Here is a 13,637-nt window from a genome sequence, read left to right as displayed (position 1 = left end):
TTCTGCACAAATAACTTCCGCGTCGTAGTACGCACAGTGTGCATCTTGCTGTTTCCGTTCTCATGCCCCGAGACCGATAGCATCGTGTAACGTTAACCTCCACCTGAGTGGATGAGAACCACAGATCAACCGGTGAGATCCAAGGAAATGGGAGCTTGGCTGCAGTAGCTAAGAGATATCCTAAAGACTTGTCTCGCCGAGGTTTGGTGTTTGAGGTGGGCTGTGGGCGAATTCGGGGCTCGACTGGCTGGGCGAGGAAGCTTATGTATGCAGGCTGACATGCATTAAGGAACTTGGCACGCGCGATAAGAAACCTTGTGTCTGGAATCTTTGGAGGTAACCTGGTCGTATTTTGAGGCGACTGGGGCCAGGCATCCGGTCGTCGTATGATGATAGCCCTGCAATGTGGCGCTGCTTTCTGAGGCTCGAAGCACAGTCTCAAGTGATGCCTCGTTGGTATACCGGATATGCCGCAAAATGCTTGAACACTGCTACCTCACATAAGCGCACAAGCTGTGAGCCTGTTCCGGCGCGCTGGGTTGTCATACACACTCTCTCTCTCCCTCTCTTGTAACACCGTTCCATACATGCTCAGCCTCGCCAGGCACCCGACACAATGCGGTGATGAGATCTCCTTCCTCCACAGTCTTGGGCATATCCTGCCATCTTTCGAATCATTCGGTACTGATATTCGATTTTCATTGCGTACTAATGGACGGTGATGACAGGGTAGAAGCAGCGTCTCTGACTTGGACTGGTGGCAACGGTAAGAATAGTGGAAAAGGAGACACATAGCGAATTATGTTAACTCTGATGGCTGGTTTAAGTATTTATGAGACTCAGACTAGGAGTAAATTTGTAAGGTTGTGAGGATAAAGATGGCGTAATTCGGATGAAGAGTTACAACGACGGAAACCTACTACTTTATGCAAAATGATTGCGAAGCTTTCTCGCTGATCCCGCTTCCAGGCTTCTTTGCTGCGGCTGAGATGTGGTCTGCTCAAGATCTTCACGATTTCGGGTGCATAGCCTAGGAACGGGGTCACGATGTTCGCCTCTTCTGTTCGTTCATCGTAGCTACCGTGGCCCTGAAATGAGCAGTCGCACAACCGTGAAGAACGCAGACATCTCATTGGTCTCGGAAAGAAATACCATCCACATTGTGAGAGGCATCAGGCGCAATCGATAGTGTCAAACGGGCGTTCATCGTACGTTGCGCAAACACCACCCGTATTTCACGCTGATAGGGTGCGTTTGCTGCTCGGAAGGATGGCAAAGCTTCGGGAGACTGCGTTCCGTTCTTCACGGGTCAATGACACGCGCGTGCAACGATGTTAGTAGTACAAGGCGTGACTTGTACGACCGTTCGTTTATACGAGCAAAAAACGCTGATCTCTGGCTTCACTGATGGGAAGATCTGGCGACAACGCGGATTAATAATGAAGTGATCCTTCCAAACGAACTGATAAATTCGAAGAGTAGAGTCCAGTTCAGACATTTGCATTATTTGGCTAAGCGCCTGGTGTTGTGAATCATTCGCTTCAACGCCATTGACCAAAGCAGACGCTCTGTATCTTGAAGATGCTGCGAAGCCATCTTCTTCAAACAGCGGTGGATACAGCCTCGCAAGAGCAACTAATATCTGGGCCTTCGGCGACGCACGGGGTAGTAATTTTCGTAATCGCTTTCATCGCCTTCGTCGTCTTCATCGTCATATTCTTCATAGCGGTTGTTGTGACCATGTATCCAACGTGGTGTATGTCGACTTTGGTAGGGCGAACGCCTAAATTGTCCCAAGCCTCCCCCTCTTCGCCGCCTTGGATAGTTGTATGTCGAAGGCGTATCGTAATCGCTCTCGTCGTCATCCTCGTCGTCATCATAGAAGCCCCTTACGAAGGGGCTGTGACGGGATTGAGGCCATGATGGCTGGGCGTTCTGGCGATGGCGGTTGGTAAACATCGGGTGTGATCGATGTGAAGGGCCTAGTCCAAATGGCGAAGGCTGCCGATAGCCCATCGGTGAACCGCCTAGGAAGGGCGACCGACCCGGGAAACCCATACTTCCGCCTCTGCCCATGCCCATGCCCATGCCTCTCCCCATACCTCCCCCCATTCCCAGCCCCATTCCAGCTCCCATGCCCATCCCAAAGCCCATACCACCCATGCGGTCGCCACCCATACCCATACCCATACCCATACCAAGAGGCGAAGGAATGCCAAACTGCGCATGTGGCCCCATCATAGGATTGTTTCTCGTGCGATTCAAAAAAGGCGACTGAAAACCTCCCATACTTAGGGGCGACGATTGCTGGTCTTGGAACCTGTGTAAATATGCTTGTCTTTGGAAGTCTGCAAACCTCCTTCGTTGCTCGCGTGGGTCTCGTCCAAAAGTGTCGCTGTCGCTGCTATATGATTCATCGTAGGATTGGTTCGGACGGAAACCCCGAGCAGGAAAGCCCATTAATCCAGCCATCTAAACCCAGTCCCTGTCCTTCGACCACGGAAGCCAGCTTTGAGCGCTGGTTCGACGAGACCTTTGCTGGCAATGACTCGGGTTACTCTGTGTGTACGGTTCTGCCTGGGTGATTATGGTGTATATCGGTGGCCTTGTGGAAAGGCAAGTGACTAAGGCGCAATGATGTGAGGTGAGTTGTTTGATAACCTTTGTGTTACACAAAAGGCGAAAGAAATTTCGAAACCTAGCCGGGCTGCATACTTAACTTTGTAGTAAAAGATGTGCCACTAGCTGGGTCTATTTACCTGTCACGGTTGCGAGCTGTCCGTAGACTAGTCATCTATGCATGGTTGGAGGCACCTAACGCAATACAGTCACTAGGATTTCAGACGGGGCCAGCACAAGAGTCGTTGCTGGCAAGGCGATGCTCCGGCCGTAGCAGGCCTGTATGACGCAAGGCCAGCGGTGGTAGGCGTCTTGGTGCCACTACGGTGTACGAGGTGAGTCCGAGCAAACAACTCGCTTAGCGGGAAGAGCAAACCATATCCCGGTCGTGATGTGAGTCGACTGAACGGGCTCCAGCAGTGACGTCGGAAGTCGAGTGGAAGCTGTAATGTACAAGTCCAGGCATGTCTGATAGAGATGAGAAGAGATAGTAGAGAATCCCGCTCCAAGATTGAAGAGGAGATGCCGACTCAATGGAGTGCGGCAACGACGATGCGAGATGATCCTCAACGAGAAGAATAGCACACAGTTGGGAAATGAGTCGTTATGGGTAGTTGTCAAGGTTGATGAAGCCGGCCTTGAAGAAGGCCGCGGCGAGTGCCAGGCCGATACGACGGAGCGAGATGACACATCGCACCTTCCCCTTCCTCACAAGGGGCTTGTCTTGGGCTTGTGGATCGAAGCGTGCCTGCCGTGTTTGCAGCAGGTTGGTTTGGAGATCTGGAGAATGAGGAAGGCACTCTAGGAGTAATCACACCTAGACATGGATGCGATATCCGAATAAGACGTCATTAGTCAATTAGATTCGGTAGGCGCGACGCGTTGACGCGTTGTGGCGGGAACGAAGGAGAAAAACCTAGTCCCCGTAATACGATCGGGTCACGTGCGCCCATCTCGGCTCTAGCCAACCTCAAATGTTGGCCGATGGTTGAAGCTCTTCTTCTGTCGCCGCAATACGACTACATCTCCCACCCGAACTACGCCACGACGAACTGTGCCAATATTTCCCGACGTCCCTAGCACCAAACCGCTGCAAGCCTGACATCATCTCGACTGCACCTGCCTCCACCACTCGCCTGCCACAATCCCCACACTAAATCTTTTGGCCTCGACACCACGCTTTCGTCTCAAAGCCACTTCCGCAACCACTACGACACCACCACACAATGGCGCCTACTTCTTTTGCTTCGGCAGCTGCAGGAAACAGTGCGAATCCAGCGCGTCCCGACTCAGGCGCTGACTGGTAAGTCCGCCCTGCTGCACCCCATGTCAACACCACTCCCGAGCTACATACGGCACATTGTTACGTCAAATCGCTAGGCACAACACAGAACAATTTTTTCTCATTCATTACATCCCTCGTTACCATCATGGCTCCCCAACTAATCCCGGAAACCAGGGCTCGACGTACCAACGGTGCCACGCAAACATTCCGCCGACCTTCACACGCGACAAGCCTCTCCGGCTCAACGAACCACTCATCCTCACGAGACCCTGCCGCGCCACAGAACCCGTCTACCAGCGCCGGCGTATATGTCCCGCCCCACGCACAGCCTGGCCGCAATGGCAGCTCGTTCGAGGGTCGCTACTCGCGGGATCAATTGACGCAGCTGTTCCGGATACAACAAGCGTCGAGTGACCTCAACGATGGACTGTCTAGTTTGTACATGGGTGGATGGGAGCCTCATGCTACGAATGGTGCTTCGAGCGCTTCTTGGGGCCGCAAAGACGATCACGGCAGGGAGAGAGAGGCGCCGAGCGGGGTCGACCAGTGCTGGGACAGAGACGGTAGCATATTGCCACTCAGCCTGACCGACATGACCGACGATGAGAGAGAAGTAGGAACTCACCCCAGCGCACCTTCCTAGCATACACTAACGCGCGCTTCTTCGCTTAGATCTTCCATTCGTCTGTCAACTCGCCGCTCAAACCACCCACGCAGAACAAAGACGGTACTCCCAAGGAAGGTCTTTCGCTGCGGAAGACGTCTGTGTCGCAAGGCCCAGGCACTCCCTACGGAATCTCCTCGCCCACGAGCGCGCGCCCAGGTACCCGCCGCCGCGATACCAGTGACGCGTATCCGTTCCCCTCGTCGCCCGCCACCTCACGATTCGCGCGCGAAGAAGGCAGTGCCGTCACACCACCGCCCGCCCTCGTACGCCGTCGGACAGACTATAAGGAGCCTGTAGAAGGTCGCCCCGGTGAGGAGCGTGAAAAAGAAAAAGGCGGGGCCGACGGCGCTGGTGCATTTGGCTCTGCAAAGCGCACAACTACCGCACCCTTCAGCCCAGGTGGTGGTACCTCGCCCTGGTCCGCGACTCCTGGTGGTGGGTTTGGCGCTTTTGGAAGCTTTGCAGCGCCGCAGTCAGAGAAAAAGCCCGGCTACGGAAGTTTGCGTGGTGAAAGTCGATTTAAGGGATTGATGGGCAAGCCGAGCATTGAGGACTTCGGGAACGGGCCGAAAGAGAAAGCTTCCATGAGCAACTTGGGCAGGCTAAGCGAGGCAGAGTCCTCCAAGGCAGGCGGTTCGTGGATGGAATCTCGCACCAACAGGCCAATGAGTAACGACACAGATCCGTTCCCCGAAGACGACCATCCAACTGGCAGTGCTGCGTTGCGCGGCGAAGACGTTAGCCCGCCCCGGCCACAAGGCTTCGGCAATTTCGCAACGCCCCACCGCCCCGACCACCGCGACGAATCTGGATTATCCGCATTTGGGATGACGACTGCCGACACTGGTCTTCGCGACATGTACAACAGGAATAACTTCACGGATCAATCGCCTCAACGAGGCAACGAGCCGATGAGCCCGACGGACACGAATCCATACCAGAGCCCACACCACGCACGAGATCAGCACAATGACGACTCGGACGATTCCGGCGACCAGAACGCACACTTCCCTGGTATGAGTAGCTTCCATATCGACCAGTCTGTTCACTCGAGCATTCACAACGCGTTTGGTGGGCTTGGAGGGTTGGGAAAAGTGTCTGCACCATTCGAAACTGCAGCTAGTGATCGCAGCCAAACCTCCAGTGTTGGTCCCGCTCGAGGATTCCCAACTTTGCCTGGGCTCGGTGGCCTGCCTGGTCTAGGAGGGTCTGCAGCCTGGCCTACTGGGCACCACACTATGGGCACTCCGACTCGCGAACGCGGTGGCTTGGGTGGCTTTGACAGTGCTTTCGGAAATGTTGGCGAGGCTCAGTCGCCCTCTCTGGCTGGTCTGGGTAGCAGCTCGCTGTTCGGTCATGCCACAGTAGGCCGTTCCAGTAGGCTTGGCTCTCTGTTCCCGCCCTCGATGCAAGAACAGATGCGATCCAATGACCCGAACAGAGGGCACGCCGACGATAACTCCTCGCATGGCGACCGGCAACACAGCATGACTGGTACCTTTGGCAGGAATGCGTTTGGTGGACAGGCACCAGCCCGTGACACTGAAAGCCCGTTCCGCGCAAACCGCAATTTGTTTGAAGATTTCTCCAATGCCCATCATGATGATCATAGCTCGTCTGGACAACCTCCGAATATGGCTACCACGTCGCTCTCTATGGCCGCTCTCAACCCGACTAGGACCGCACAGCCATCGACGCCAGGCGTTGGAAGTCCAGCTTCTAGTCAACCACCTGTGCCTCAGCAGCGGATGATGGTTATGCCCGACAGGATGAGGTGGATCTATCGCGACCCTTCCGGCAACGTTCAAGGACCGTTCTCCGGCCTGGAGATGCACGACTGGTACAAGGCTGGCTTCTTCTCGCCTGAGCTGCTGGTGAAGAAGGCTGAAGAGCCCGATTACGAACCTCTGGCTCAGCTCATCCGGCGAATCGGCAACTCCCGTGAGCCCTTCCTGGTCCCTCAGATCGGTATTCCGCATGGCCCCGCAACGTCTCAGCCAGGCAACTCTTGGGCAGGTGCTGGCCCTAGTACTGCTGCCGCTCCAGGTGCCCAGCCTCCTTTCGCGAATAGTTTCCCAAGCTTTGGAACCACCCTTACTGCCGAACAACAGAATGCCCTCGAGCGCAGAAAGCAAGAGGAGCAGTATCTCATGGCTCGCCAAAAAGAGCACCTGGCTCAGCAGCAACAAGCGCTTGCCCGTCAGGTTCAGATGGGGGGAGTCTTGCCAAATCAGCTCAATCATCACTCCAGCGCGCAGAGCCTACATAGCCAACCAAGCTTTGGTAGTATCACATCTCCAGGTGGATATCAGCCATCGCCTACCCATGGCACCACAGTAGGAGCGTCTGTCCCAGGGCTTATGGACAACACTTTCAGATCTGGTCCCGGCCCTGTCCCGGGTCTGGGTCCTATCGGCCCCGGTATGGATATGTTGAGCAACCGGAGAGACCAAGACATGCCCGGCATGATGGACCGTCTCAACCTGGGACGCAACAACCAGCCTCCATTTGCCTTCGGACAGCAGCAAGACTCTGATGCGCACGCACAATACATGGCTTCCGTGATTGGCGACCGTGCTCGACTCAAGCGTGAGCAAGCTGAGCATGACGCCACGATTCGCCCGGGTGGCCCTGAAGACATGCAGAATGCCCGCAACTTTGCCGAGCGTTTCGCAGAATTCCAGGACTTGCGAGTCCAAACGGACATGGAACAATCGTCCAAGGCAGCTCCTCCACCCGAAGGTGTTATTGGAAAGCCTTCAAACCCGTCTGCTCAACAATCGCAGGAGCAATCTGAACCTGCATCTCCCGAAGAACATGGAGCACAAGACCATCAAGTCGAGCAGCACAACGAGGGACATGCTGCTGGTCAAGAGACCCTGTCACTTACTGAACAGGTTCAGAAAGCTGCTTCCGCGAAGCATTCCCCTCAACCTGCAGCCGCATGGAACAAGGTCGAGCCTGCCATCTTCCCGTTCCCGCCACCGCCATCACAGTCTCCGCTTCCTGCCCCAGCTGCTCAGCGAAAGCCCATCGTTGCTGAAAATCTCAACACTGAGTCCCGTTCGGGTGCGGCAACTCCTGCTGCCGACACTCCCAGTGTGTCCATTGCTCCGTGGGCGAAGGAGCCTGTTGACGCATCTCGTGGACCCTCATTGAGGGAGATTCAAGAAATGGAAGCCAAGAAGGCTGCAGAGCGTGAGGCTGCCGCGGCAGCAGCTCGCCGTGAGGCCTTTGAGAAGGAGATGCAAGCTCAGAACCAGTCACCCGCAGTCCAACCTGGCCTGCCTTCAAGCTCGACCTGGGCGAGCGGTGCGTCGCCTGTAACGCCCAGTGCGACCAATGCGTCTGTTTGGACTAAGCCTGTTGCCACCAAGGTCGCCGCACAGCCAACAGCTAGTTCCAAGAAGACCCTACAGCAGATTCAGAAGGAAGAGGAAGCTCGAAAGCAACGAGCTACTGCACAGGCTGTTGCAGCTGCGAACGCCTTCGGTGCCGCCGCTCCGGCTGCATCGGGTGGTAAGCGATATGCTGACTTGGCAAGCAAGAGCACCCCTGTGCTGGCCGCTGCTATGCCTGCTGGCAGTACTGCCTGGACCACTGTCGGTGCAAGTGGTAAGGTGAAGACACCAGGAGGCACCACCACTCCTGTGCCTGCCGCTGTTCGCTCCGCTAGCTCAACCATTGTACCATCGCTTGCCAAGAAGCCCGCTGTCACGCGTAGTGCCACGATGGGAGGACAATCTGGGAAGCTCAACGCTGAAGAGGAGTTCCGAAAGTGGGCTGTCAACGAGCTTCGTCATGACCTCAATAAGGGTATTAATGGTAAGTATTCGTTCAAGCAATGCTTCGTACAACACACTAACTCTCCGTAGCCGAAGACTTTGTCTCCTCACTCCTCAGTTTCCCAGCCGACGCCGAGTTGATCACTGAATCCGTGCACTCTGCCTCCAACACGCTCGACTCGCGCCATTTCGCTGAAGAGTTCCTCCGCCGCCGCAAGCTCGCCGACAAGGGCATCATCGACGAACGCAACACTGCTTCTCCTGCCGAGAACAAGGCCGCAGGTAGTGGCTGGTCTGAAGTCGCCAAGAAGGGTGGCGCTAGCACTATCCAGCAGCAACAGGTGCAGCAACCTCTCGACTCGAGCAACTTCAAGGTCGTCGCCGCCAAGAAGAAGACCAAGCGGTAGAATCGTTTCGATTCTCTGAAGGAGCTCGACGACTAGTGCGTCGAGTGATTTGGACTTGTACTGTTTTATCTGTTTGTTTGAACAGTGCTGTATCACACGATGCTACCTATAGCTCGACGCATAATGGCGGGAACACTACTCAGTGACGGACAAAGATGAGGGTAGTTAACAGTATCCCAACAGAAGGCTTTGTACCTTGAATGAACATCCAAATCGGTCCAAGTGACCAAGAATAACACTCAAGAATGTCTGATTGTGTATTGTGCCTGTCTTGTCCTCGAGTAGCGGAGAGTTGCCATGTAACTCATGAGAATTCCGAATAATCAGAAGCCGTAGTCACGCCATGCTTGTACAGCACATGTGATCATGCAGTTGGAAACACAACCTCACGAGTCTCTCTTAGCCACTAAATCGCTATGAAAAATAAGCTGATTGTGCCCTAAGTTGTTCGGTATCTCAGCACCTTGCCTTTGGAAAACTCCTTGTGCCCGTTTCTTCGCATTCCACCAACTCTCATAGACCTTGCCATCTGCCCATCTTGCGAAGAATGCGTGAAAGGTATTTCCAGGATTCATGCTCATGCTCGTTGTAGGGACAATGTTCTTATCGTGGCCGTAAGGCATCCTCACCTTGGTTAAAAACACGCATCACAGAGCGAAAGCAAAGGTAAAGGATGATGGGGTGTAAATGTGCCTTTCGTTCATCTATCAAATACCCTCACACCTCCAGCATTCCCATGTTCTTCAACAAGGAGAGTGGAGAGAAAAGAGAGTGAGTAGGAGGAAATCCGCTCGTTACATTGAGCCAGCACACCTAAACCCCCTGTGTTTTATACCAAAGACCCAAATGTTCTACCCATACACCAAATCGTTAGCCCACCAGTGTGCCCGTCTCACGACGGCTGGCTGGCAGGCAGTGCCGGCAGGGGGGTATCATCGTCCCATCGTATATCCCTTCCTCCTCTCATCTCAGTGGTGGTGAGCGCACAACGAACGAACGACAAAAACGCAACAAATCCACAAAAGCAGCAAATTGGTATATATTCTTTTTGCGCCGTAATTTGGGGAATCATTCAGCAAAGCAAAGCAACAATGAGGAGGAAAACGCCCGTAAACAAGCAAAAAGACAAACGCAATACAGAAAACGCAAACAGCAACAACAACCACCAGCCAGGCTAGGCTTTTGACGTGGGATATTTCGCCGTAGAGTAGGAGGGGGTATAATTCTTTTGTCGTCGCACACGTACAAGAGACAATGAACGCGTAGCGGGGTATTCGTCGTTAAAGGCCGGTTACAGTAGTGGTATCAAATAAATGGTTCGAGATTGGTGTATCACTTAACGAGGAGGCCCAATAGGGGCCGGGTATCCAGATGCAGAATGAGAAGTACTGGGGCGCCCGCTGTCCACGGAGCCCCGCGGGTCGTACCTAGGGGTCACGTCCCCAGGCGCCGCCGAAGAGGAACCAAAAGGAAACTTGGACTCGAAACGAGGTGCTGGCATGGGCCAGCCGTTGTTGTGGTGCTCGTCGTCCGCGAGGTTGATGCCGCTGTCATTCCACGGGTTACGGTAGCTACCGGTGGATTCCAGACTGGCGAGGGATGCCTTGGAAGCATTGCTCGAAGCGTGCTTGAAAAGGGATCCTGGTGAGTTGGTATTTTTGCGTCCGTTGAAAATGGACGTGAAGGACGACATGCTGCCTGGCTTGCGGAGGCGGTCGAGCATACCACGAGGCTCATCATCACCAAAGTGAGAGCGGGTAGGCGAGTCGGTACTGTCGACAGCTGGCTCTGCGCGCTGAAGCAGCTTGGACTCAAAGAATGGTAGAGAGTCTTCGAAAGAATCCGACTTGGGACGTGGAAGAGCTCCACGAACAGTGTTAGTGTCAAGACCATGCATGACTAGGTGGTTAAGCAAGAAATCAATGGCATCCTTGAGTCCTCCAGCATTGTTTCTGGTGAAGACAATGTGGAAGGCTTCAATCGTCTCTTCTTTGCCGTCAACAGTTTCGGTCTGCGCTTGCTGAAGCTGGGCATCGACCTCGTGCTGGGTCTTGAGCTTGTCAAGTATCTCAGCCTTGAACTCGGCTGAGCGGATGTGCTCGCTGAGTTCCGTGGTAGATGGGAAGGCGAGATCATGAGATTCCGGGACCATACCCAAGAACTCGTCAACTGCGAAAGGTACCTGATATTCAGGACCGGACACTGTAACAATGTCGCTGGCTTCCTCAGTGCTAGGGAATGTAATCTTGCAGTTGAACTTCTTCTCCAACTCATCGATCTTGTCTAGACGAGCAATAAGCTCGCGATGGTAAAGACGGTTGATGTTGATAGTCTCCGAGACAAATTCGGCGTCGGCCTTCTCAACCATGTCCATGATCTCTTGCTTGACCAAGTCGAGATTCTGAGCATTACGCGCAGGGGTGCGACAGATGACGTTGTCGACCTTGATGTCATCTTCCTCCTTACCAAAGCCGCCACGGTCCATGGCGTTGGAGAACTTGACGAAGACAGAGTACTTCTTCATGATGCGCTGAATGTGCTGACCACCGATGCCGATGATGCGCTTGTGGTACTGATCAGGGACATGGAAGGAAATGGAAGCAGGCATTTCCTGTTCGACAAGGTCTAGACCGTTTTTAGTAGCCTCATACTGGGCACCGCGGACTACGATGTAGAAGTTGTACTCGTTGAAGCCATCGAAGACGATCTGCACACTGCTGTGGCTCATGATCTTGTTGATCTTGCCGTTCTTCTTACCACTGACGAACTCTTTGTGCTCGTTGGCCAGCTCAATCTTGACGCTCATGTTGTACTGCGACTTCTTCACGAAGGGAATGTTGCTGATGACCATTAGTGCAGCTCTGACAGCATCGTCGGATCCATAGATGTGGAAGTTGAGCTTTTCGAAGCTGACCTCGGCGCCAGAGTTGATGCAGATATCGGAGAGCATGGCGCGAACGTCGGCAGGTGTGGGTGGGCGCTGTGTGGGGTCAGGGTGGGTAATGAACCACGAGGCACTGTAGAATTGGCCGGCCTGGGGATTGTTAGTATAGATCCAAGATGAAAAATATGCCGAACTTACAAGCTGCATCAGTTCGCGCACAGTTCGCTCAACATGCAAGACATCAGTGCCTTGAACACGCACAACACCACGCTGAACGCCAAGAGGGGGCAGTAGGATGTACGAGCCGTTGTTCTCGATGATCTTGCGCACCTTGTCCAGACGCTCGAGCAAGATGGCATCGAGCTTGGTATCAGTGACCATGACAGGCTTCACAAATACCTTGGTGGACATGACTAGATCGTGCAGACGCTGCTTGGCGCGCAGTATATTCTCCGAGTTCTCACCCGTAATGTATACTAGGTCATCAGGCCTTCGCTGAGCACCGGGCGGCGTGTATCCGAACAGACGAGGGAAGGGCGGGGGGAAGTAGATGGCGGTGCCCGTGGCAGACTCGATCATCTTGATGTTCTTGCGCCCGCGTCCGCATATCAGAGTGTGCATGGTGAGCTCGAGCTTCATGGTATCGACGGTTCGCTTGAGCTGTGACGGCATCGAATTAGCATGGTGCGCTAGCGGGCATCTGTGGGGCTCTGAGAACTCACGATCTGGTCGATCATAATCAGCACACGCGTCTTCGCGTGCTCCATGGTCTCGAGGTCGCCGTAGATGGCACAGCGCAGGCGCGGGTCCATGCCCGTGTCGATGTTGCCATGGAAGCTGGCCGTCTCGATGTCAGGCTGCTTGGGCATGAGCAGGAAGATGTCGGCCTTGGTGGCCTTGGAGATGAGGTCGAGCTGGTTGAGCACGGCGCCTCTGACGTTCTGTGTCGGCGGGTCGATGATGAGCTGCGAGTCAATATCGACAAAAGACGATCGCTGTGCCAAGACGTCAGCATGTGGTCTAGAGGCGGAGTTCGCAGCATCAGCAGCCTACCAGAGAGATGGGCGTCGAGTTGAGGATGCGGCAGCGCATCGAGTTGACAATCTCCAGCTCGCCCGACAGGCACACGTTGGTGACGAGCGCCCGCAATGGGCCCCGCTGCAGGCCGGGCAGTGGCTTCGACTCGGCCGACGTCACGTTGGCCGAAACGCGTCCGTCAGTCTGCTCGCTCACTTCTCTGCACAGGTTCCGCAGGTTGTCGACGTTCTGGGCGTGGACGGGCAGCTTGTGTGTCGGCGTCTGGTCTGCCGTGCCTTCCGGATGAGTCCATCGCGCCTTTGCCCCCGGGCTCGCCCACATGATGTCGTCCGGGTCGGGGCCGGCGAGGTTAGAGGAGAAGGGCACGTTGAAGGACAGGTTGACCTGGGTGCCGGGCGCGATGACGGGCGGGGCGGACGTGGCCGTCGAGGGACGCTTGATCGGGGCGGAGACGGGCATTTCGTGGTTGGACCGCGAGAAGGAAAAGGCCGTCGACGGGGCCATTTTCTCCCAGCCGTGGCGGGCCTGTGCCGGGAAGTTTGATAGTTTGTGCATGGTGGGTGAGGAGACGCCCTAGGTGTTGGCGGGCGGGAGGTGGTGGGAGGAAAGAAGGTGGACGAGGAACCTTGGAAGACTGGAGAGGGAAGCAGCTGTCGAGCGAGGCGGTGCGCGCTGTTGATTGGCCGCGCGCCGCTGCTTTAGTGGGCCTGATCATGGTGGAACAAAAAGAAGCCATTCACCCCTTCGCACTCAACACACGACTGCGAGATTGGTCCCTTGAATCTGCACCTGCTCTGCTTTTTGCTTCTGGTCGTGTATCGTGCGCTGTTCGCCTCAGGCAATGCGTGCTGCGCTGTATGCTGCGAGTGTGCTGCGTCGTGTGGTTGTCGCAAGCGCCCACGAGCCTATCGCTAAACGAGCATAGCTGACGCTCCGACAAGGCTGGCTATTA

General features: G+C 54.9%; 3 protein-coding genes across 3 annotated transcripts; 1 reads left to right on the top strand and 2 right to left on the bottom strand.

Moving 5' to 3' along the window:
• Positions 1-1,521: 1,521 nt before the first annotated feature.
• On the bottom strand, positions 1,522-2,851 carry BKA58DRAFT_187929 (uncharacterized protein). Its single transcript, XM_046165536.1, has 2 exons — positions 2,760-2,851; positions 1,522-2,707 (listed from the first exon to the last, which is right to left on the bottom strand). The coding sequence occupies exon 2, from the start codon at positions 2,470-2,472 to the stop codon at positions 1,636-1,638; it is 837 nt and encodes a 278-aa protein (XP_046023964.1). The 5' UTR covers positions 2,473-2,707; positions 2,760-2,851; the 3' UTR covers positions 1,522-1,635.
• Positions 2,852-3,625: 774 nt separating this feature from the next.
• On the top strand, positions 3,626-9,203 carry BKA58DRAFT_386231 (uncharacterized protein). The gene is made up of 4 exons (XM_046170441.1): positions 3,626-3,922; positions 4,079-4,517; positions 4,577-8,396; positions 8,447-9,203. The coding sequence occupies exons 1-4, from the start codon at positions 3,846-3,848 to the stop codon at positions 8,761-8,763; spliced, it is 4,653 nt and encodes a 1,550-aa protein (XP_046023963.1). The 5' UTR covers positions 3,626-3,845; the 3' UTR covers positions 8,764-9,203.
• A 718-nt stretch (positions 9,204-9,921) lies between these two features.
• Positions 9,922-13,287, bottom strand: BKA58DRAFT_187900 (uncharacterized protein). The gene is made up of 4 exons (XM_046165535.1): positions 12,701-13,287; positions 12,370-12,642; positions 11,846-12,307; positions 9,922-11,797 (listed from the first exon to the last, which is right to left on the bottom strand). Exons 1-4 carry the CDS (start codon positions 13,238-13,240, stop codon positions 10,100-10,102), a joined length of 2,973 nt encoding a protein of 990 aa, XP_046023962.1. The 5' UTR covers positions 13,241-13,287; the 3' UTR covers positions 9,922-10,099.
• Positions 13,288-13,637: the final 350 nt, after the last annotated feature.

Source organism: Alternaria rosae (assembly GCF_020736505.1).
Source record: "Alternaria rosae strain MPI-PUGE-AT-0040 chromosome Unknown BKA58scaffold_6, whole genome shotgun sequence".
Lineage (NCBI taxonomy): Eukaryota > Fungi > Ascomycota > Dothideomycetes > Pleosporales > Pleosporaceae > Alternaria > Alternaria rosae.
Note: the sequence above shows the minus strand (reverse complement) of the source record. Positions and strands in the feature narration are given on the sequence as shown.